General features: G+C 37.2%; 1 protein-coding gene across 15 annotated transcripts in view; it reads left to right on the top strand.

The window, feature by feature from the left end:
• The window catches only part of RUFY3 (RUN and FYVE domain containing 3), a 125,222-nt gene that overhangs the window by 80,816 nt on the left and 18,499 nt on the right, over positions 1–25,907 (top strand). For all 15 annotated transcript variants that reach the window (XR_012476863.1, XM_074228402.1, XM_074228396.1 and 12 more), the window contains 9 exons: positions 3,664–3,765; positions 5,131–5,254; positions 7,535–7,596; positions 9,241–9,306; positions 11,357–11,426; positions 20,265–20,357; positions 21,609–21,692; positions 23,830–23,997; positions 25,744–25,841. Coding sequence is in view for 14 of the 15 variants with exons in the window: in XM_074228402.1 (XP_074084503.1) it covers positions 3,664–3,765; positions 5,131–5,254; positions 7,535–7,596; positions 9,241–9,306; positions 11,357–11,426; positions 20,265–20,357; positions 21,609–21,692; positions 23,830–23,997; positions 25,744–25,841 (867 nt within the window). In the remaining variant the exon portion in view is untranslated. The remainder of the gene's footprint in view (positions 1–3,663; positions 3,766–5,130; positions 5,255–7,534; positions 7,597–9,240; positions 9,307–11,356; positions 11,427–20,264; positions 20,358–21,608; positions 21,693–23,829; positions 23,998–25,743; positions 25,842–25,907) is intronic.

Here is a 25,907-nt window from a genome sequence, read left to right on the forward strand (position 1 = left end):
TTGGAATGCAAATTTGGGAGTCAAAGTAGACCTAGAAAGGCCAATATTGTTGAAACACTGGAAAAGGCTAAATATGGTGAAATACTGACATTCCAATAGAAGAAGTGCCAAGTGGCCCTTTAGAATACTAATATCTTCACCCTGAGAGTAAAGTAAGACATAGGGTCTGGTGGTGTTTTTTCTGGTTGATTGTAAAAAAAAAGTAAGAAAAGTAGATATAACAGGAAGATCAGGAATAACTTAAGATTTCGTATCAATGTGACATGTTCATAAGACTGCAAACGTGAAGAGGTGGGCAGGGTGGGCATATAATGACATCACTCTTATTTGAATCAGAAAGGACTAACATCCTCACTCTTACTATGAATCAGATAAAGGAAGCTAATAATGCACATATATGAAGTTTGGTGTAAAAATACATGAGACTCATGGGGCAGCTAGGTGACACAGTGGATAGAGCATTGGCCCTGGAGTCAGGAGTATCTGGGTTCAAATCTGGTCTCAGACACTTAATAATTACCTAGCTGTGTGGCCTTGGGCAAGCCACTTAACCCCATTTACCTTGCAAAAACCTTTAAAAAAAAATGAGACTCAATAGCAAAACAGAGACAGAATAGAATGGAAAATAGAATCAAAGAGGGGATGTTCACTCTCAAAACAACATTTATCTTCTGAGGGATGATCATAAAGTTGGTATCAAAAAGATAATTGTAATATAAGAGACTGAGACTGGAAGCTGGGCTTGGTGAAAAAAAGAAGAGAGAGGAATAAAATAGGCCACTTTAATTATGGATCACTAGTATTGATTAGGGACAGCTAGATGGTGACGTGTACCAGCCCTGGAGTCAGGAAGATCTGACTTCAAATCCAGCCTCAGACACTTAGTAGCTGTGAGACCCCGGGCAGATCATTTAACCCCTATCTGCTTCAGTTCCTTAGCTGTAAAATGGGGATCCACTGGAGAAGAAAATGGCAAATCCCTTTGATCTGGGGTTATATAGAAGCAGACATGATTGAACAATTTAACAGCAAGAAAATATTCATTAGATTCCTTGTCTTTCTTTACCCTTTTATGTGGAAATGGCTCTTATGAGGAAAGGGGAGTTGATGATGGAGAGAAATATAGAATTAATAGGCTTTACAAAGCACTTCTTTGGGATTGTCACCCATAAAGCAGTGATTATAAAAGGGCTAGAGCCCACTTTATTATACCTCAGAGAAATATTCAAAAGCATAGCTAGTAGTCATGTTTTCTCACAACGTCAATGTAGAAATAGGGTTCAAAAGATGACCAAAGACATTGTGTGTAATGAAATGATATCAGCATTTAAAATGTAATTGCTAAATACTTTAAAAGTCAATAGAATTTTAAGAAGTAGATACCAAAATTATGACTGAGGATGACCACAAAAATAGTATTATTAGAAAATCACCCCCCAGACTTGTAGTATCAGCACCTATTCTCTGCAGACTCCCTATTGCCAGAGTGAGACAGGATTATAGGAGAAAGTCCCCAGTCAAGGTCACCCTAGGAATGCAGGGTTGATTCACTATTAGGGAGACCATAAACATAACAAACTGTATTAATAACCAATAAATTTAAATAATGTAATTATATCAACAGATATTTTTATATGTATATGTGTGGGTGTGTATATATAGATCTATATCTATATATCTGTACCAGAACTCAAACTCTATTACAAAGCAGTAAACATCAAAACTTTTTGGTACTAGTTTTTAAAAAAAAATAGAAAATTGATCATAAGAGCAGATTAGGGACATAAGACCCAGAAGCAATTGGACATAGTAGACTAGTGTTCAAGGAACCCAAGAATTTTGACTATTCAGGAATGAACTTCAAAACTGCCCACAGAGCTTAAAAAGAAAAACCCAAACCAGTCTATCAAGAATTTGGTTTAAACTTTCATCTCAAATCATGTAACAGAATTAGTTCCAAGTGGACACATGATCTAGATATGAATGTCATATCATAAATTGGAAGAGAAGAAAAGGAAAATGCTTTTCATAATATTGGAGAGTAAATATTTTTGACTGAATAAGGGATGTAGACATCTTCTCAGGAGGTGAGATGGACAGTCTGTGAAAAAAGTGAAAATTAGATGAAAACCTCTTCGTAGAAGATTTGTCAAGTTAAGATTTGATATCCAAAATAAATATATTGAGTTATGTAAAACAGAATCCATTCCCAAAAGATAAATAATTACAGAGTATGAACAGGCAGTTCTCCAAAGGAAAAACAGTAAGCCATGAACAGCCACAGTCAGTTACGACTCCAATTATTTAGTAATAAGCCAACTGCAAATTAAGACAGTTTTGAGGATTGAGTCCACTTCCTATCAGAATGGGGGAAAAAATGATTAAAAACAGAAGATGGCAGTTGTTGGAGAGGCTTTACCAGGATAGGCATCCCAGGGCTATGTTCAAGGAACTATGAGGTAGTTCAGTCATTCTTGTAAGCAATATGGAGCTGTCTCCCAAAAAAGTAACTAAATAGCATACCAAGGAAATAAAAAGGAAAGGACCCATGTCTCCAAAAAAATCTTTAGTAGTGTTGGGGTGTCCAAGAATTCTGGAGGAAGGAGAATGGCTGAATAAATGGTATTTTAGCACATTATTATACTGTAAGAAATGATGGTGGAAATGGATTCAAAGAAATCTAAAAAGACCCATGAGCTGTTGCAGAATAAATTGAATAGAATCAGAAGACTACTGGTATTGTAAAGGAAAGCAAAAGTCTTGAGCACATAAATCAGTCCAGTGACCAGTTGTGACACCTAGAAGCTTAGGAACAGAAGTATTGGATTATCTGATGCAGACAATAGTTTTTAGATAGATAAGGGCCAATATTATATATATATATATATATATATATATATATATATAGAGAGAGAGAGAGAGAGAGAGAGAGAGAGAGAGAGAGAGAGAGAGAGAGAGAGATTACACCTATTTGTAACAAGACTGAGATGTAATTTTTGTGTTTGGATCAGTGATAGTGACTCTAAAATTAAAAAGGAAAAAAACTTGTGTGGATCTTGTTTTTAAAACAATCAGAAAATACCAGAAAGATTTCTCAGAGGTGTTACAGAGGAGCAGGGGAGGTGTTGGATCTATTATGTTAAATCTGAAACATTTAAAAATTCTTGTAGGGTGGGCACCCTTTTTTCTATTATTTTATAGAGAAGTGTTTCCATTTCTTGATGTTTGTCCAGGTCATAATAATAAAAAGGGATCATTTAAAAAAATATTCTCTAAGACTTGTTAAGGGGGAGTGGCACACCTGCTTATAAAGCTAGGTTTGACTTGATTTTCTGGGGTTTGGGGGTTGATGGCCTGGGGGGGGGATATTGTTGATCACTTGCACATTTCCTTGCTGACTGTCTTAGCTCCCCCCTTGTAACTTCTGGCGAGACAGCTGCAGGCTGCATTCAAGACAATCTCTCTGTGCAAATTTAGTCTCCATCTCCTCTTTCTTCTCTCCCTGAAGGAGGAGGAAAATTCTCCTCTGGGTCATTTGGTGGAGACCACAGAGAGAAATGCACTGCAGGTACAATGCAGAGATTTCTGGCTGAAATGAGGAGGCCAGGCTCCCCGTGATTGAATGGTAAGGCACCTCTCACCTTGTTTCTCCCTGTCCTGTAGGACGCCTGTGGGCAGAGGGAGAGCCTGGCTCCGCTTGGCATTAATGCAGAAGAAGCTTTCGGAATATATGAAAGCCCTGATCAATAAGAAGGAGCTTCTCAGGTGAGCCACCTTTTGGAGAGCTTTACTCCTTTTGGGAGACCCAAGACAGAGATTGATATTCTCCACTCACAACAGGTCTGGCATTCCTCTGTGCAGAACTCCAGATAGAAGGGTGGTGGGTGTCTCAAACAAAACTGAATGCTGGGTCAGCTAGGTGGCACAGTGGATAGAGCACCGGCCCTGGAATCAGGATTCCTGAGTTCAAATCTGGCCTCAGACACTTAATAATTACCTAGCTGTGTGGCCTTGGGTAAGTCACTTAACCCCATTGCCTAGCAAAAACCTAAGGAAAAAAACTGAAAGCATGGAATGATCATGACCTAGCTTGACCCTGGTGAAGAGTGAAGCAAATACAGCTCCTTCATGTCTTGGCAGACTTGGGGGACTCTGGGGGAGCAACATTGCTTATATTGTCAGATACAGTTGCTGTTGTTGGTGGATTTTACGAAAATGTTTTTTTCCTGTCTTTTTTATTCTTTATTCTTTTTGTTCCTTATCCTTTTTCCTTTCTTCCTAACTCTTTCCCTTCCTTTGTACTTTTTCTTTCTTTACTTTCCTTCCATCTTTTTTTTGTTCATCTGGGCTTTCGCTATCTTTATCCCTTTTCAGGGATGGCTTAATGGATAGGAAATAGGGGAAGGACATATTTTAAGTGGAGTATGTATAAAAAAGCAAAGATGACAAGAAAAATGATTTTTTTTATCATCTCCCTGTTTTGTTTTTGCAAGGCAATGGGGTTAAGTGACTTGCCCAAGGTCACATAGCTAGGTAATTATTAAGTGTCTGAGGTTGGATTTGAAGTCAGTCCTCCTGACTCCTGTGCCACTTAACTGCCCCCTTTGCATCTTGTTTAAAAAAAAAAAAGAAGTCTCTACAGTTCAGTGCCCTACCACTGATATTAGTTGGTCAGGATGGAGCCAAGATTTCTTAACTTTTGAAGGCAAGAATGCTGACTAATGTCCTCCACTTCAGAATGTGTGGATCACCCAGGTTTTGAGGAGTTATTGGCAGAACAGAAAGATCACAGAACCAGGATGCTTCAGGTTTCCTTCAATATACAGAGTGACAAGAACTCTGTTTATCCAACTCACTGTTCAGCCCTGTCCTTTGTTCTCTCTCCCTTGTTTTTTTTTTTTTTAATTGCTTGCTTGCATTTCAGAAATTTCTCTAAGGGAGAATCACCAAGAACAGAGGGACAAATCAGGTCTAGTCCAGTTTATAGCATCTCTGCACAGATAAAACAATGAGTTGAAATTACACGTTCACATTCCACCACACACATTTATCCATCTCCAGTTTAATTTAAGGTCATAGAGTTCTTGAGAAGTTGATGCATATTGGCCTTCTCCTGGGTTTGTCTTTCAGTGAATTCTATGAACCCAATGCCTTGATGATGGAAGAGGAAGGGGCAATCATCGCTGGGTTGTTAGTGGGTCTGAATGTCATTGATGCTAATTTCTGCATGAAAGGAGAAGATCTGGACTCTCAGGTATGTGACTGCAGGTGGCCCACCCATCATTCTGGGCTAGATGTTATTCTCAGTATCCAGGGCAGTGTGGATAAGAAGAATCTTCTCATGAGTCACAGTTAGGAGTCACCTGATGAATTCTATTGTGAATATAGGGGATGAAGGAACCTTCTGTAGGGCATTGAGAGGATCTTTTTTTTTTTTTATATATACTTTCCAAAAGACAGCATTTGATAGATAGTCTTCTCTTTCCTAATTAACACCGCACAGCCGTGAATCTTCTCCTCTGCTGAATAAAATGCTAGCGATGAATCACTTGTCGAGTTTCCCCCGGGAGAAAAAAGAATTCAGGGTTGGAGAAGGGGAAAGGAAAAGAGGTGGAATTTAAAAGTGAAGATGGGATATACCTCTCTGACCTGAATGAAAAAGAAGCAGGATGAAAGAAAATAAGAATCTTTTTTTTTCAATTTTTAAATATTTTTATTTAAAGTTTTGAGTTCTAAATTCTATCCCTCCCCCCATCCCCTGAGACAGTAAACAATCAGTTTATAGGTTAAACATGTGTAATTTTGTAAAATATTTACATATTTGTCATTTTGTCCAAGATGACTCAAATAGAAGAAAAAAGTGAAAGAAAGAAAATGAAATAGCATGCTTCGGTCTGTATTCAAACAATATCAGTTCTTTCTCATACTGTTGTATGCTGCATCATTGATCCTTTGGGATTGTCTTGATTAGTGTTCCTGGGAATTGTTAAGCCATTCACAATTCTGCATCGAACACCATTGCTCTTACTGTGTAGGACATTCTTCTGGTTCTGTTCATTTTCATGGAAGTTTTTCCAGGGTTTTCTGAAATCATCCTGCTTGTCATTTCTTATAGGACAATGCAGTACAATCTATACCACAACTTGTTTCGCCATTGATTTTCAAGTTTTAGCCACCTCCAAAACACTGTTATAAATGTTTTTGTGCAGTCCTTTTCCTTTTTTCAGGTGTCTAGCCCTAGGAGAAGTGTTGATCAAAGTTTTGTAGCTCTTTGGCCATAGCTCCAGATTACTCTCCAGAATGGTTGGATCAGTTCACCATTCCAATCATGCCTTAGTGTTCAAACTTTCCCAACGGCCCCTCCAACATCCAACATTTTTCATTATCGTCACATTAACCACTTTGATAGGTATAAGGTGGTACCTCAGAGTGGTATTAATTTGTATTTCTCTGATAAGTAGTGATTTAGAGCATTTTTCATATAATTATAGCTAGCTTTGATTACTTCATCTGAAAACTGCCTGTTTATATCCTTTGACTGTTTATCAATTAGAGTATGACTTTATTTTTATAAATTTGACTTGGTTCTCTATATTTTGGGGAAATGAGGCTTTTATCAGAGATTTTTGTTGCAAAAACTTTTTGGTCTTTTTTTCTACTTTTGTAATCATTCTGATTGCATTGGTTTTATTTGTGCAAAATCTTTCTAATTTTAAAAATCAAAATAATCTATTTTATATTTTATATTGCTCTCTATATCTTCTTTGGTCCTAAATTCCTCCCTTATCCATAAATCTGACAGAAAAACCTCTTCCATGCGCTCTTGATTTGCTTATGATATCATCCTTTATGTGTAAATCACATACCCATTTTGACCTTAATCTTGGTAGAGAGTGTGAGATAGATCTATACCTAATTTCTACCCTATTGTTTTCCAGTTTCCCAGCAGTTTTGTTAAATAATGAATTTATCATATCCTAGATTACCGTGGTCATTTACTTACTGTTGGAATCTTGGAATCTCTCTGTTTCTTTGAGGTTCAGTGAAGGTACCACTTCCCTCACTGGAGGCAAGAATAGGGAACCTTTTTTCTGCCCAGGGTCATTTGAATATTTATAATATCATTCGCAGGCTGTATTTAATAACTCAAAAAAACATTTCATTAATTTACCCCTAAAAACTACTAGATTTAATGAATTTCACTTAGGCAAGTTGCCTTAGCATCAGCAGACAATGCAGCCCTTGGATCTGAGGTTTCCTGCCCCTGCCCTAGTTGCATACCTAGATCTAATGTGTTTCTGGGTTTTTTTCCTCCTAATAGAATATAAGCAGGTATAACTTCCTTTTTGTCTTTACATCCCTTGTACCCAGTTTAATTTCTACCCTCAATTTTTAGAGTGGGTATTTTTATAAATGCTTTCTGAATCAATGAGTGAATGACTAGCTAAAATTTGATGTTATGGAATTTTAGGACCTATTAAGACTGGGATGGTGAAACTAATTTCATAATAAATTTTCAAAATTATTCTTGTAGGTTGGAGTTATAGATTTTTCAATGTATCTCAAGGATGGGAACAGCACTAAAGGTAGTGAAGGGTAAGTATAGTACAAGGAAAGGTGTATTTATTTTTAGTTGTTGGAAATCCATGATAAAAAGACAATGATTTATCAGTTTCAAAAGGGTGGACCTTGGCTGAACTCTAATTTAAAGGGTATTGCTTATTTAAATCAATCTTTTCAAACTCAAGAACCCCTTTATGCTCTTAGATATTATTAAGGACCCCTATAAGTTTTTTGTGAGTTATAGCTATTGATATTTAATGTATTAGAAATATAAATATTTTAGGATTATTATGAAACTAGTTTTGACATTTAGAAGTCCTTGAAAAGGCCTGGGGCCCTTGGAACACACTTAGAGAACCACTGACTTAAAAAGATTAGTAGACTATCTCTTCAATCTCAGAAAACAATGTCCCTCCCTTTTGGTATTAAAATCTAATAATAAACTAACCAAAATCTATTATCAGACTTTAATAACTATTGAACTTTTTTTATGTTCAAATATACATTTTGCAGCATAGAAATAGACAAAAAATAAATGCATTATGTTCAGCTCATAAGTTAATAGATGCAGAACAAATGTTTTTACCCTAGCTGCTTTATAGTGGTATTCTCTATTAGAACTAAGAAGAATTTCTATCCTAATGGGAAAACTCTCTTAATGCCAGATTTTGGAGAGCTGGGATCTGATTATAAGTCCTGTGTAACCTTCTCTAGATCATCTCATCTTTCTGCTTTTCTAAAATGAGAAGGATGGATGTCCAATCATTTTCTAAGTAAGAGAACTTAGTTCCAGAAGGTTTAAGGGATTTGACCAAAGCAGAATTTGTACTAATACTCAGATCCATTGAGAGATTTGATCCATTTTTAAACTGTAGCGACTTGGGTGTGTGTGTGTGTGTGTGTGTGTGTGTGTGTGTGTGTGTGTGTGTGTGTGAAGAAACAGTCTATAAATATCAGAAATATGAGATGTGCAAATTTAGAGACCTCTCCACTTTCTGCTCAGCCACAGTCAATGCACTGTACCTGGACCCCAATATAATGATGTTATTTTGGTCTGTTACAAAGGATAACAACCATCATTTCATTCCAGTAAATGGTGACCTTGAAAAAAATTACATAACTCTGTTCTATCCCCAGCACCTAACACAGTGTCTAGCACATAGAAAGTATTTATTTACTAAACATTTGTAGACTGATTGAATAAAATGGAACAGACTCTATTACAAATGGGAAATGGTCATTGTGTCTTATAACTGGCAGGATAGACAATTCAGTTAAAGAATTAAAGATTATTTCCCTCATATCAACCAACTATCTAAATTGTTCAGGTTTTTAAAGCTTTATGAATTGTGGGCATTCCCTGTGTGGAAACTCTGTTTCCTCAGTATAGACTGTGGTCCCCCAGTTAGTATGGCTTAGAGATTGGACTTGAATCAGGTCTTGCTGCTGACTCCATGGTAAGATATACATAGTCAGGATGCCAAGCTGCCAAGCTCACTGGACTTAGTAGGACGTTGCCTCCTGGCAACAGCTCCCTTTTCTGGACCTGTTTCTTTGTCATGATACTCTTGTTTTGTGAAAGGAAGGGAGGGGAATCATCACTCTTGTATTACTAAGTATTCATTACATATAATATTTATTATATTATTAGATAATTTTCATTTCTTTCTTTCCCAGAGATGGCCAAATTACTGCTATTTTGGATCAGAAGAATTATGTAGAAGAACTCAACAGACATTTAAAGTAAATAATGAATAAATGATATTATTTTAACCTAAATTTTAATGGAGGGGAAGGGAAAATAATTAGCTGAAAGGTTTTGAAGAGGGCTTATGCGCCATTTAAAAGTTCTCCAACCAAAAGCATCTCACAATCATGGTTAACTTCCCCAAAGGGCTCTTGGTTTAAATGTGCTTCAGCATTACCTGACTTAAACCCATACTCAGCCCAGGTAGTGTCTTTTTTTTTTCCTCCTTTGGTAATTAATATCAGAATGCATTATTAAGCATTTTTTATAAACAAGTCACTTTAATCAACTAGCACTCATTGAACACCAACTGTATACTAGGAACTACGGGATAGCCTCCTTTGCATTCTCAGCGCCTGGCACAGGGTAGGTGTTTAGTTGATTGTTGTTAGGTTGATCTTCTCTTTTTTTATAATCTTCCCTATGGAACTAAGTCCCCCTGGCATTGTTGTTTCAACCCAAATCTAGGATTGTCAAATCAATTCCTATGTGGTTACTTGGTGTTAAATACCAAGGGATTATTAAGAATTTAAAGTGTATGACTTAAGCATTTAATCAAGAGAGAAAGAAAACTTCACTTCAGTGGGTCAGTCAATAGTATAGTCCCCCAAGGATTTATACAAAATTATTTACCTTGGAGTCTGTTACCTGTCTCTTTGTCCTATACAGTCTTCCTATCTTTCCTTTGTTTTTTGTTTGTTTGTTTGTTTTTGCAAGGCAATGGGGTTAAGTGACTTGCCTAAGGTCACACAGCTAGGTAATTATTATGTGTCTGAGGCTAGATTTGAACTTGCATTGTCCTGACTCCAGGGCTGGTGTTTTATCCATTGAGCCACCTGGTTGCCCCTATCTTTCCTTATGGAGTATAGTAACCATCCAATCGTCAACATCATCATTAGGATTTCCAGTGGTGGGATTCCATTAAATTAACAACCGGTTTGCCAAACTCAACATAAAATAGGTATTGGTTCTGCTGAACTGATGCAAACTGGCTGGATCCCAGAATCCCAAGACCCTGATTACAAGTGCCATTTTAACAATCAGTTCACCAAACTCAACATAAAATTAGATATTGGTTCTCCCGAACCAATGTAAGCCAGCTGAATCCCACCACTGAGTGTTTCCCATAGGAATACACCTCAAGTACTTGATGCTTTCTAAAACCATAGGTGGGCAAAAGTCCATTAGTGCCAAAAATAAATTCAATTTAATTCATGCTGAATGGAGTGGTTGGTTGGATCTTTCAAGGAGGGGCTTTTGATAAAAAGAATACTTTGAATACATCTGTTAAAACCTAAAATGACTGGGTGGGAGTAGAAGGGGGGAGAGGTAGGGTACAGGAGAAGGGGAGGATAGATGAGGAAGGGGACACCGGTACCCAGTGAGAGTGGTTATCAGTATAATCAGTCATAGAGTCCTCATGCTAATCCATTTTGTTCCTCTACTTAATTATATTCTCTATGATGGTAGGAACCAATCTCTTATCACCTTCAATACTATGCACAGTAATATGCATTGTCATATTCATGGAATTCATGTTTAATGAACAATAATTTGTTAAATTAGTTTTAATGCCTCCTTTTCAGTTTTCATTATGTCCCTTATTGAGTGACTTGGATCTCCCCTAAGGTTTCATCAAGAATATTATGCTTAGGGGCAGCTAGGTGGCACAATGGATAAAGCACCGGCCCTAGAGTCAGGAGTACCTGGGTTCAAATCTGGTCTCAGACACTTAATAATTACCTAGCTGTGTGGCCTTGGGCAAGCCACTTAACCCCATTTGCCTTGCAAAAACCTAAAAAAAAAATTATGCTTAAAGACAAATTTCTCACCAGTAATGATTACTAATTTTAGTTCAAGCTAAGAAATGATGATAGTTATTAGTGGAAAATGTAAGAGAGATCTAATTAATAACTTGTTGATCATTCTTCCCTAACATGGGTAGATTGTATTGTTATAGACTTCTGTAGAATGTGAAAATCATGCTTGTGAATGCTAATTTTCAAATAATGCCATTCAAGTGTACCTTGTTTTTTCTATCGACAGTGCAACAGTAAATAACCTTCAAGCCAAAGTGGATGCTTTAGAAAAGTCCAATACTAAGCTGACTGAGGAGGTAGGTGTGTTGGGGCATTTCTGGGGTGAGTGGCTTAAAGCATTTTTCTGATTTTTGCAATCTTTGGTATCTACTGTGATTACCAAGAAGTGATTCCTCTTGGGTCCAAGGTAAATTCATTCTACTTTTGTCTAGCATTTTGAGTTGGTGAAACACAACTCAGGTACACCTGCCCTCCCAGACCCCATTCAGTCATAATTTTTCAATCTAAGAAAACATTCATGAACTCTCACCGGAGCATGCAGTAATCTTGTCATTCAGTGCTTGGTCAGAGAGGCTAGTCAAGCTGAGAACTCCACTAATTCTATTTATGATGATGTTGTGTTCACAGCAAAGGGAGAGGTGCTGGGAATTTCTTTTGCCTTTTATGCAAGATTGATCAACATCATTTAGGTTGAATCAATACTTTTGGTCAGACTCTTCTTACATGAGTAATAAGAGTAGTTAATGTTGAACTTTAGAAGCCTTTCCTATCACTTTAATCATTAATCCCACACCAAGCACAGCAAACCTTGTAAGCTTCTCTTAACTGGGCCACCTTAAACACTTATGAGGTAAAATAACCCTAGCCAAATGACTTGAATCTCTGAAAGCCCCATCTGAAAATTGAGGATAATGAAAGCACCTAATTGACACTTTGTTGTGAGGATCCATTAAGATAATGTATGGAAAGTGCTTTGCAACCTTAGAGTACTATCTAAATATGACCTCTTGGCTCGCTTTATTATCAAAACTCTTTGGCAAGATAACTTGGAGCTGCCTGGTGAAATCAGGGAAAGGTATTCAAATGGGTTGACCTTCACCGTGCCATGTCCCACCTTGACTGTCTTTTGGCCCTCATCTTTCTTTCGATGCAAATAGCAGTCAAGAAGTATTCTCAGCCTTTACAGTATGAATTGGGAGGTTGGGGTGGGGGATGGAGAGTGGGGAGGAAGAATCAGCAAAATGCTCCTTAGTCTTATTTCTTCTGTGCTTTTAAGTAGAAGGGGAATTTAAAAGGTACTTTCCAAGCCTGGGGGAGGGGAAAAAAAATGCCTGGTCTTCATTTGGAAGACTGAGTCAAGACTTGGCCAGTCCCATGCTTTATTAAGTCAGGCATCCAGAAACACAAATTTCAAATGCAAAGTTCCCTGCTCCTGAGCTTGGCATTTTGGTATAATTATCCAATAAAATGTGAGATTTATTTTGGGTGCAATGATTTCCTCATTAAGTGTTTATGATTTGTGGGGGAAGGAGGAAAAGAAACAAACTCATCTGAGGTCATTGGAAATGCTGAAGCCCTTTCTATTCTCAGTTTTTCACTTCCCCAACAGAAGGAAAACAGTATGATATGCAGATTTTTTTTTTGAAATTTTAAAAATTTTCCAAACAAATAACAATTTAGCATGTAGTTAAACTTTATAGATTGGATTACATTTTCCTGGGGAAGAAGAATTAAAGTAGAAAGCAATTTATTATAAATTATATTTTTAAGAATATATTTAAAACTTAAACTTTATCTAAAAAAATTAACATAAAAACATAATTTAGAAGGAAAACCTTCTCCAATCCTTTCCCCTTTTCCCTTCTGGAGCAGAAGCAAGGAAGTTGGGTTTTGTTCCATTGACCCTTCCAGGCCAGTTACAAGATTCTTCTGCCTTTAACCACATTTTCCTTTCAAAAGACAAATACTATACCTTCAAATTCAGCTCCCTCCTGTGCCTTGTCAATTATACTCCTTCTGCCTGCTGTAATAAATGAGGTTTATATGAATATTATCAGTATCATCTTTCCATGTAGGAATAGTTCATCATCATTAAATCCTTCATAATTTACCCTTCTTGTCCACCCTTTCTATGTTTCACCTGAGTCCTGCACTTGAAGATTAGACTTTCTCTTTAGCTCTGGCCGTTTCAACAGGCACATTTGAAATTCCCTTGGTTCATTGAAACTTCATCTTTTCCCCTGGAAGAGGATGTTCAGTTTTGCTGGGTAGTTGATTCTCAGTTGCATTCCAAGCTCTTTTGCCTTCCAGAATATCATATTCCAAGCCCTATGATCCCTTAATGTAGATGCTGCTAAATCCTGTGTGATCCTAACTGTAGCTCCACAATATTTGAATTGTGTCTTTCTGGCTGCTTGTAGTATTTTCTCTTTGACTTGGGGGTTCTGGAACTTGGCTATAATATTTCCTGGGGGTTATTTTTTTGGATCTCTTTCAAGAAGAGATTGGTGGATTCCCTCAATTTCTATTTTACCCTCTGCTTCTATGATTTTTCTGTAGAAATTTTTTTTTCCTGTAGAAATTCTTTAAAAATGAAGTCCAGGCTCTTTTCCTGATTATGACTTTCAAGTAGCCCAATAATTTTTTATTAGGTTTTTTTTTTGCAAGGCAAATGGGGTTAAGCAGCTTGCCCAAGGCCACACAGCTAGGTAATTATTAAATGTCCAAGGCTGGATTTGAACTCAGGTATTCCTGACTCCAGGGCCAGTGCTCCATTCACTGCACCACCTAGCCACCCCCCAATAATTTTTAAATTGTCTCTCCTGGATCTGTTTTCCAGGTCATTTGGTTTTCCAATGAAATATTTCACATTTTCTTCTAGTTTTTCATTCTTTTGGTTTTGTTTTATTATTTCTTGATTTATCACAAAGTCATCAGCTTCCTTTAGCTCCATTCTACATTTAAAGGAGTTGTTTTCTTCAGAGAGCTGTCTTATCTCCTTTTCCATTTGACCAATTCTGCTTTTTGAATGATTGCCTTCAATTCTTCTCTTCATTGACATTTTGGACTGCTTTTTCCATTTGACCTAAACTGGTTTTTAACATGTTGCTTTTTGGGGTGTTTTTTTGTATCTCCTTCACCCAACTGCTGACTCTATTCTCATGGTTTTCCTACATCGCTCTCATTTCTCTTCCCAATTTTACCTCTACCTCCCTCACTTGATCTTCACAATTTTTTTTTTGAGCTCTTCCATAGCCTGAGCTCAACTCCTATTCCTCTTGAAGGTTTTGGATACAGAAGCTTTGACTTTGTCATCTTTTAGTGTGTGTTTTGAATCCTCCATGGGATCAAAGTAATAGTCTATGGTTAGACTCTTTTTCTTCTGTTGTTTGCTCATTTCCCCAACCTGTGACCTAATTTTAACAATTCTTTCAAGGCTTCTGAAAGGCTCTGGCTGCTCTCCTGGTCTGTGCTCTGATCTATGGATAACCCCAAGCTCTCCCCTCTGCCCTGGAGCTGGGAGGAGGGTCCCTGCTCCTCTACAGAGCCCAGACTGGGCCCTGGACCTGACTGTGGGCAAAGCAGCAGAGTCCTGCCCCAGGGAAAGCAGAGAGCCCTCTGCAGTCTCCCCTGACCCCCCACCCCCTTACCAACTGTGGTTTGAATGCTCTGGAAGCAGCTGCCAGGAGGCTCCACAAGCCAGCTCCTGGTTCCCAGGCTGGGGCTGCACTGTGATCCCTTCCAACCCCAAAGAAGCAGACCCTTTCCATGGTAGATCTTCCAAGTGGTCTTGGGCCAGAAAATTGTTTTACTCAGTCTTTCTGTGGGTTCTGCCACTCTAGAATTTTGTTAGAGTCACAATTTTAAGGCATTTGGAGTGGTTTGGGGGAGCTGCTCGGAATCCCTACCTCCATACTGCCCTCTTGGCTCCACCCCTTGTCCTTCATTTTCAAAGAAGACCCTGGCCTCAGGGAGGTGATTCCAGGACTTGCAAGTGAAATGAATTTAGGTGAATTTAAGGGGAAGGGGCTATGCAAAATCACCAGATTCACTTGGGTGCGGTGACCAATTTGGATCAGGATGATCAGCATCGAACCCAGATGGAGTGGGAGACCCTGGCCTTTTAAAGTTACACCTTTCTTAAGTTGCTATTTGACTGAGACAATCCTCATCCAATAATTAAGGCTAGGTAAAAGAGATGAGGAGACCAAGAATGACCACTACCAAAAAAAGTTGAGCTGGGGAGGGTAGGATCCTCAGGGTTTCTCGGTAATTCAGGCCAGTGAGAAAGAAAAGAAGCAAAAGAGCTTCTTTCTTAGTCAAAACCAATCTGGGAGGATAAGACCCCCAGGTTTCTGGAGATTATAGAGGGGCACAGTCATGCCCCAAAATACTGAGCCTGTTGAGCTAGATGAACAAACCCAAATCAGCAATAAAGTCCTGACTGGTGTTTCTTCCCTGTATTGTAAAGAAAAAGTGATCATTTTCAATGAACATGTCTTCTTCAAACAATCAGGACAGTTTTTAAGAATTCTACTTCATCTTCCATGAGAAGAGCAGGAAAGAAGAAGAATTTCAGCAGAATGAGAAGGAAATTGTGTTGATGCCTTTGAAGGTTTGCACTGGTGGAGAAGAGTGCAGATACTGGTCTCAGTTCCCCTTCTGGGGGGATGGAGGAGCAAAATCAAGCCTTTGATTCATTAAGCTCCAATAAGAGTCAAGATTTAATGAAAATTCAAGTTGATTAAAAGGAAGGCTTGGGGTGGCTAGGTGGTGCAATGGATAGAGCACTGAACCTGGAGTCAGGAAGACCTGAGTTCAAATCCAACCTCAAGTGAGTCTGGTGAGGTTGGCCTTGGGCAAGTCACTTAACCACATTGCCTTGCAAAAAAACCTAAAATAAATAAATAAAATAAAATGGGCAGAACTCAGAGATCTTGGTTGTTCACAGCATTGGACTAAACTCTGATGTGATGAAATTCAAAAGGGATGTGTTCTTGTATATCCAGAAAGTCAGCTCCACCATGCCCAATGGAAGAGGCATAATTAGGAAGCAGTTTATGTGGATGAAAAAAAAAAAAACTCAGGATTTGAGTGGACTGCAAGTCCTATGAGTCAGTAGAGTAAATTTAAGAAAGACATTGATAACTGGGGGGTCACAGGAGAACATCAGGTGAAGGTCCTTTGAGTTAATATATGAATAGAGTACTGGGTTTTAGAACCAGGAAGATACATTCTCATGAGTTCAAATCCAACCACATTCACTTAGTAGCAATGTGGCCCTGGTCAAGTCATTTTACCCTGTTTGCCTCAGTTTCCTCATCTGTAAAATGAATCAGAGAAGGAAATGGCAGACCATGGAGTCATAGAGAGTCAGATGCAACTAAAATATGACTGAACAACATCAATAAGAATGACTTGAAGAACTGAGAATACTTAGCCAGAAGAGAAGAATTAAGGAGGGACATGGGAAGGACCCTCTTGTGGAAGATGGTTTAGCCACTTACTGTGTTTGGCCCCAAGAACCAGGAGCAAAGGGGAACAGAGAGGCAAGTTTAGACTTAATAGAACAAGCTTCTTTATAATGAGTTTTATAATGTTCCGTGGCTGAATCCACCACCTTTCAGGCATATGATAGAGATTCCTTTTGGGAATGACTCACATGATTAGATGGCTGCCAAGGGTCTTCTCTTGCCTCCATCTCCAGGAGCCCTGCCCTATCGTGTTCTCAGAGGGAGGGACAGATGGCAGCTGTTTGATGTCCAAGGGCCCTGGTGACAGAAAATGTGAGTTATCCCCAGTTGTCCAAATACTCCAGATTCCTTTGTCCAATGTAGGTTTCTGGGTCTGCCATTGGTCATTTTCCTAAAGGATGTGTTGCTACCCTTTGCTTATGGATGTCTATATAAGCATGTCTATGTGGTGTCTATATAAGTAGGGTGGACTATATTTTAAAAAGACCCTAGATAGTTTGCTGGGTCATTTAGAATTAGACTCAATTTCCTGTCTGTTCCTAAAATAAACAAACAAGGGGAAAAGAAAGCTTCCCCCCCCCTCTAATTTTAATTTTCTTTTTACTTGAAAATCAGGCCTGTGTATAATTTACTTTATAATCCTTCTTCTAAAATGTGGCTTTAATTCCCACCTCTTCCTTACTCATTTAAGCTGGATAAATTTCTTTGAAATTCAAACAGTTCAACTTGACCATTTGTGTACTATTTTGTAGAGAGCATCTTTGTTCAGATACAGGTTGAACCAAATGGCCTTTGAGATTGGTGCCAACTCTGACATTCTGGGATTTGTGATTTTGCTGAATCTGATATCCTTTAAAAAAGTTCATTCCTATTAGGATCCATTTCTTATACCACTCACAGACTAGATTTAATTTTTAGAAGGCACGTACCATACATTCTAAAGTAGAAGGACAATATGAATGATGGCTAGGCAACTGGCATCAGAGCTATGCAGACCGGAGTTCATGTCCTGGCTCAAAAAAATGAATGTTGAAAACTATCTTTGCGTGTAATTGTTAAAAATAAAATAACATCTTAAAACTAATATGGAAATATGATTGTACATGTATGATCTATATCAGATTACTCACTGTCATGGGGAGAGGGGAGGGAAGGGAAGGAGGAAGAAAAATGTGGAACTTAAAAGTTTGGACTTGATGTAGGCAATCAACTGATTCAACACTCTCTTAAATTTTCTTTTTAATATTCATTTGCTTTTACTTTCCCTTCAATTGCAAATATTTCTTTCCCCTCCCTTCAAATGAGATATTTGAGAATGAGTTAGGTAGCCCTTATCAATAAAAACTTATTCTTGGGGCAGCTGGGTGGCTCGGTGAATAGAGCACTGGCCTTGGAGTCAGGAGGACCTGAGCTCAAATTTGTCCTCAGTCACTTAATTATTACCTAGCTGTGTGGCCTTAAGCAAGCCCTTGCAAAAAAAACTAAAAAAAAAAAAGCTTATTCTTCCCCATCTCCATATGCAATGTTCCTCACCCATAGTTTCCCACCTCTACAAAGAAAATGAATTTATTGTACACTCTTTATGGTTGAGCAGAATCGTGTTATTATAAACATCCCTGTGTGATTTTGTCACTCAATCTCTTAGGGCCCTCAGTCTCTTCCTCTGCAGAAGAAAAGCATTGGACTTTGGGCACCTCCTTTGACCAGTGATCCTGAGGGTCTTGGGATAGGAATCATAATTGTGTAATATGAGATTATTCATAGCAACTTTTCATAGATACCTTAATGATAACAAGATTGATTTGTAGGAGCTCAGCTTCAGGGGATTTCTGGAAAATTATTTGTAGAAAACTCAGAAAACAACAATTTTTATATTAAAAAAACTGCTCCAACCAATGGGAATAAGTGCTCATTATATCTACAAATTCCAAGTATCCAAAAAGTCTATAGTTTCAAATCTCAAATTATAGATTTATTTGCAATGAAATCAATAACAAAAGCTGAGTATGGTGTTTCTTTTTGTGTAATATGAACACATCTTAATGTTCTTTTATAAGATTTTTAAAACAATGATTTCTAAAATTATCACTGCATCCATTTTAATTGGATGAATATCAATGAAATTAAATCAGTTTAAATTACATGTTTAAATCTTTTTTAAAAGCAATTTTATCTCCTTTTTTCTTTTATTGCCACTTTAAAAAAAAAAAATCTGACAGGCTAGGCAGCATTCTGTCCCAGTTGTCTGCCATGTCTCTATGTCTCTACCAAGAGTTTGGGATGTTGGTTCATCAGCTATCCTCTGGAATGTTGATAATTTTATTTAAAATTAGTTGAGGAACCATTTCATATTGTTTTTATTTATATTATTGTAAAGTACACATGAGACCTTTCAATCAGTGACATATTTGAGTTGTAATTTTTTTTTACTGGTTTCTGGTTCATAATGCATGCATAATTTTTCTTTCAAGTTTGTTTGATGGATGTGAGATAGAATAGTTGAAAGGACATGAGATTTGAAGTCAAAGAACCTGGGTTTAGATCCTAGCTCTGCCACCTATTACCCATGTGACCTTGGGAAAGTTACTCAGCTTCTCTGAGCCTCAATTTTTTCATCTATAAAACACACAGTTTAGGTCAAGTGATCTCTGGTAACCCTTCCATCTCTTAAATCTATGATCCCATGTAGTACAAATTTCAGAATTGATTAATTTTGTCATTTCTCTTATTACTTAAATGATTGAAATAGTTTGTGTGTGTTTATGTTGTGGTTATTGATAGTTTGAAAGAAATTCTTTGTACTCTTGGATTGCTTAACTATTGAAACTGGTGCTTCATTTTTATATGTTAGTCCTTCTCTATTTTAGTTGCCTTAATTTTCTTTGTGCAAATCTTTTAAATTTGGGATTTCTTTTTCATCATGTTATTATGAATTCTTCCCCTAAGCCTATTTGTAAAAACAATCTCCTTGCATTCTTCTTTGAAAACAATCTCCTTCCTTTCTTCTTTGAATTATTTATGTAATGTTTTACCCTGAGGTTTTTCCATTTAGAGATTATTGTCCTGTAGAATATGATACTGCTGTTTGCTTCCAAATTCCTTCACAGATTTCCTAGGACTTCTTGTCAAGTGAATCTTTGTTATTTATTTTAACCAATCCCAGATATTCCTCATGGATGCCACTTTGCTTCTTAGTTTGTTACATGATATTGGATTAACCCTTTCCTTCTCCTTTTCATCCTTTTTTTTCTGAGTCTAGATGCTATTTTTAAATCACATATTCTGGTAACTTCCCTTTAAAAGTCCCTTATTGGGTTGAAAATAGTTTTCTCTCATCTATTATAGAGAACAGATTACATCCCCTAATCATCCCATCCTTTTCCAACTTGGACTTCTTAGACATTGTTGACTCAGCTGTAATTGAAGCCTTGCTTTTGTTTTAAATGGACCTAAGACTAGCTCTCTCCACCTGGCAGCCATGAGCCCCTCTCCAAAAGGAAGTAGATGAAGCTGGCAGCAGGGTGCCTGTAGAAGTCATTAGATAATGGGATGTTTGGAAGGAAGCAGTTGGGAAATTAGATCCATAGGACATTTTGATTAATAACCTAAATGTAAGTATATGAAGGTTTCAGACAACTGATGGATTGATGTCATTCACAGCTGGCAGTGGCCAACAACCGGATCATCACACTACAAGAAGAAATGGAACGTGTCAAGGAGGAAAGTTCGTACATATTGGAGTCCAATAGAAAGGTGAGTGCCCTGGTGCCTATCAGGCTTGCCAGGACTTTGGCACTACCAAACCCTGAACAATCCAGATAGAATTCAGCAGTTGGGTATTGTGCTGAGTTGATATTCATTATAGATTATATATATTCATTATATATTATTTGTTCATTATAATAGAAAATAAACTACCCTCCAAATTTTCCAAATTTTTAAGCATCTAACCAAACTTTCCAGTGTGATTAATTAAGTGTTGAGTTTGTTTAAGAGGCAAAAAAGACCTAAGAGTCTTTTTTATGAATATAGTCCAAGATCCACTGTGGCTTATACTTTTAAAATGATCAACTCTGATAGACTTACTTCTCTCAGCAATACAGTGATCCAGGACAATTTCAAAAGACTCGTGATGGACAGTGCTGTCCACATCTACATCCAGAATGATGGAGTCTGGGAATAGAGACAAAAGCATTCTTTTTTTTTTTCCTGATGGTTTTTCCTTTTTTTCTGATTCTTCTTTCATAACTTGACATGTCTAACATGATTATATGTGAATAACCTTTATCAGATAACATGCTGTCTTGGGGAACAGGGTAGAGAAGGAGGAAGGGAGGAAGAAAAGTTTGGAAATGAAAATCTTACCAAAACAATAAATGCTAAAATCTATTTTACATGTAATTATTGGGGGGGGGGGGTTAAAATTTTTAAAAGGACCAGCTTTCTTGGCTCTCCTGCTTTATGTAGTTAGTGATGCCATCAGGCAGATAAGTGAGGGGTGACTTGTGTTTGGGCTCAGTTCATATTCTCAGTACTGCTTTTGAAGCTTGCTAGAAACTTTTTTTTACTTTAGCAAACTATCTTAGGATCTTAGAATAGCAAGAGAACTGTTCATTTCTTAAATATCAAAGAATGTCACTTTGTCTAAAAAACAAGGAATTCTTCAACTTTTAACCATGAATTTTTTAAAGCTATTTTGAGAATCATTTCAATATAATTGGTTTCCTTTGTAAGGCTATTTATTTTGTTTTATGTATTTAAAAATATTCTGAGATGGGAGCTACAGACTTAACCAGACTGCCCAAGTTGAGTAGGGAGGGGCAATTATACAAAAAGTTTAAAAAGCCCTGCCCTCAAGTGTCTCCCTTATCTGAATATAAGTCTTAGCCATGCACTGGAATAGTGGCCCTAGGCTTCAGGCATTGGGTGATGGATCTAAGGTTCTGAGTACTTGCTCTTCTTTTAGTGTCTACTGGTTCATTGATTTTTTTTTTTCATTTCAAGGTCACCAAACAAGACAGAACTGCAGATGGGCAGGCACTGAGTGAAGCCAGAAAACATCTAAAAGAAGAGACACAATTACGACTGGTAAGCTAGATTTCAGCCCGATGTTTCTATCTGGCAGGACTCTCACCCAGAAATCTCCTAGATAGACCCAAACCCGGGAGCTCATCCAGGTATCCTGTTTTTGTAGATTTTTTTCAGATTTTGCCTTTTTTTTTTCTTACTCCAGTATAAAATGAAGAAGAAAATCTGGTTCTAATATGCATTAATATGTCTAATATATATAAGTATAGTATATACATATGCAAATATGTATATATCCAAGAACTTCATGGACATACATATGTATAAGATATAGGGTGTGTGTATATTACATATATTATACAGATGGTTTTCAATATAATTGATTTCCTCTGTAATCCCATGTATGTTATTTTATGCATTTAACAGCCTTGTTCTAAAAAGAACCCATAGGCTTCACCAGACTGCCAGAGAGGTTAATAATACATTTGTATTTTATAATCCATGTAAGATATTATAATGTATATATTATAGAGGTAGCTAGTTGGCACAGTAGAAAGAGTGTTGAACCTTGAATGAGGAAGACCTGAGTTCAGATTTGGCCTCAGAACACTTAACTGGAGACATGGACAAGACATTTTTTAAAAAATGAAATTAAAATTTTATTAAATTTAATAAATGACATTATTATGGTTACATATTTATAAAATTTTGTTGTGTTTTATAATATATAAATTTCAACTGATAAAATGTTATGATAGAATTTTCAATGTTGATATAAATCTCTTGATATTGACAACTTATCAGATCTAACAACAATAACTAATAACCATAGAACAATAATGATTTTATTTAGCTACAAAACAATAGTACTTGTTTTTTCCATCTGTTTTAAGAGCCTGCAGAACATTCAAGTATAAAAGAAGAATAAGAACATTTGGACAAAACACTTAATTCTCTTTTGCTCAGGCCTCTCCTCTGACCTCCCAGGATATTTTGAGAATCAAATGAAATCATAATAGTAAAGTTGCTGACAAAGGCTTATTTCCTTTTTTCCTGTATTTATATATATGCACATGTATATATGACCCCACAGCCTTTACTTACTGCACAGCCTTTACTTAGAACTTCAAATCATACTTATATATTTATGTTACTGTTATCAACTAAGGATTAATATTTGATATATATTAATAATTAAAACTTACTATAATTATGCTTATATACTTACATATATACATATACTATGTTTTATATATTATAGTAATATATTTTATTAGATTATATATAATGTAGCCTATATCATTCTACATTATGGTCTATAATTTATATATTATGTGTTGTTAAATAATATACATAAATACTTATATATGGTTTTTGGTTATACCTGTATAACTTAATATTTACTTATATACTTATATAACATATACTTAATAATAATCCTTATAGCTTTTAGTAGCTTAAATGCACCATATGTATATGTTTCTACATATTAATATGGCTATAAATATAGATATCATATTTTGATATTGAGACAATGTCTACATACAAATGAAAAAATTTATAGTAAAAAGATAGAAGCAGCTCATTTTGCTTTTATCTATAGTTGACAAAGGTTTTTCAGCTAATCAAAACAGCCATTCTTGTTCTCTGTTCTCAGGAAAAATAGCCCCTAATTCAGTTTTTACACTCATCCATTCATTTGAACTCATCGGATGCCAACCGCATCCTTGTTAGGCACCTAGCACATAGGAGGTGATTCACATGTGTCCTTGTGGGATAGGCGCTTTCTAAGAGAGCATCCCTAACCACCCCCAGTGGTCAGTTATTTAAGCTCTAATGTGAAAAATGCAGAAAAAACAAGCGAGTAGGGGAGGCCCATTCTGGTGGCAGCCTAGAAAGCTTCACCAAGGGCACAGTTTAAGAGTTGGGTGGGAGGAACGAGAGGAGCCGGATAGTCTTACTGGGAACACTACCAAGAATGAAGACTATTTTTAATACGGAGTCTCCTTGGACTACCTGCTCAAGTCCCAGCAGCCCGGGGCTAGCACTCTATTTGGGTACCATTTGGCTGTCACCACAGTAGTGCCCAATCTAAGTTTTCTCTGTCATCTCATGCTCATTGTTTTCCAGCCGGGCACCCATTTGGTTACTTGGCCCAGTTATTTCCTCGGGGTTAACTCCTTTGCTTCTTGGGCAGGATGTGGAGAAAGAATTGGAGATGCAGATCAGCATGAGGCAGGAGATGGAGCTGGCCATGAAGATGCTCGAGAAGGACGTGTGCGAGAAACAAGATGCCCTTGTCTCTCTGCGGCAGCAGCTGGATGATCTCAGGGCCCTCAAACATGAGCTTTCATTTAAGCTACAGGTGAGGGCAGGGCCTGGAAGGAAGCCAGGTGCATAGTACTAGAAGCCCTGGGTCCAACTGTTTGTTAGGAGTCATGAAGGGAAGCCTGGATTTCCACTACAAGGCCAGCCTTTAGAAATTAGTAATTAAAATGATTAATATTATTTATGTTTAGCATAGTTATACATGTATAACTTATATCAGATTGCTTTTTGTCACAGGGAGGTGGGGGAGGCAGGGAGAAAAATGTGAAACTCAAAACCTGGCAAAAAAAATGATGGTTGAAAACTACTGTTGCATGTAGTTGGACAAATAAATAAATATTTAAAGACAAAAAAAATTTTAGTAATTATCAAAGAGTCCCATATTACTCTAAAAGAGTTGTGAACACTTTCCAAACGTAGATAGGGAAACCCCTATATAATCCCATCTCTATTTTTCTTTGCTGTTTTTTTTCCTTCTTCCCCATAAAATCTTTCACATTGGTCCATCTCTTCTTCCTTCATTCAACCACCACCCTAGTCCTCATCCCCTCTTTGCCAGGCTGTTGTAGCTTCATTTTCATTGGACTCCTTGACTCAATTTACCCTGAAGTCTCTCAGATTAAACTCCAGCTGCTCTGATTCTTTGGCCTGCTTCCAGCCTCTCCTTTTGGGCTTATTATTGTTTTTTGTTTTTGTTTTTGCAAGGCAATGGAGTTAAGTGACTTGCCCAATGTCACACAGCTAGGCTCTTATTAAGTGTCTGAAGTGGGATTTGAACTCAGGTTTGCCTGACTCCAGGGCTGGTGCTCTATCCACTGCACCACCTAGCTGCCCCCTGGCCTTGTTGTTCTTTCACAATGTGAGCCACTGCTCTGGTCTTGTTGTCTTTCCTCACCCACAGAGCTCCATCTGGGTCCGGTTCAAGACCCAACTCAACATCCTACCCACCTTCTAAAGACTTTTTTGATCCTTCCAGTTTATCCCTCCCGCTTTTCACCCTGTACCTAGTCACCCTCTATCTCCCTTCACCTAGCATAGCCAACCAGCACATAATAGACACTTAATGTGTTGAATGCTTATAGACTAATTTTTTTATTGCTTTGGTTTTTCTTTTAATTTATCTTTTGTTTATGTATCACTTTTATTTCCATATAGACCTTCTCTAACCTTTCTCAAAATGCCATCCCTGGTAATAAAGGAAGCAGGAAACACACTAGAGAAAAAAATTAAACAATATAATCTTAACAGTTTGTGTGATATTTCACTCAGTTTTTCCCTTACCACTAAAACCATATGAAATGCATTTTTTCTCTTATTTAGGGACTAGCTGATCATCTTAATTACATTGTTTTTTCATTTATTCTTTGCATTCTATTGTTGGAATCATCATAGATTCCTTGTTCTTCTTTTCCACCTTGTTAACTGTTCATAGAAGTCTTCTGATGTTTCATTGTATCCTTTTATATTGCAATAATACTCTTTCACAGGCATATTCGTTTAGCCATCCCTCAATTAATCTGCTGGTTCTTTTGTTTCCACTCCTATACTACTACTACTACTACTACTACTACTACTACTACTACTACTACTACTACTACTACAAAAATGCTTTTTATCCATATTTCAGTCTATATTTGTTTGGCCGTTTAATTAAATGTCTCTCATGGGGAGTTTAAAACTCATAAGAAGAGGCCTGGTCTCTACTTATGTAACCATTCAGTCCAAAAGGCATATTTGACTTTCTTTTCTCTTTCTTTTCTTTTTTTTTTTTTTAAATTATCAGAGTTCAGATTTGGGAGTCAAACAAAAAAGTGAATTGAACAGTCGCTTGGAGGAGAAGACCAATCAAATGGCTGCCACTATTAAACAACTGGAACAGAGGTAAAAGTGATTTTTTTCTTTAATCAAAAATACCCTGGAATCATTGGTTAGGTTAACGAAAGTCGT

This window comes from Macrotis lagotis, chromosome 3 (assembly GCF_037893015.1).
Source record: "Macrotis lagotis isolate mMagLag1 chromosome 3, bilby.v1.9.chrom.fasta, whole genome shotgun sequence".
In the NCBI taxonomy this organism is placed as follows: domain Eukaryota; kingdom Metazoa; phylum Chordata; class Mammalia; order Peramelemorphia; family Peramelidae; genus Macrotis; species Macrotis lagotis.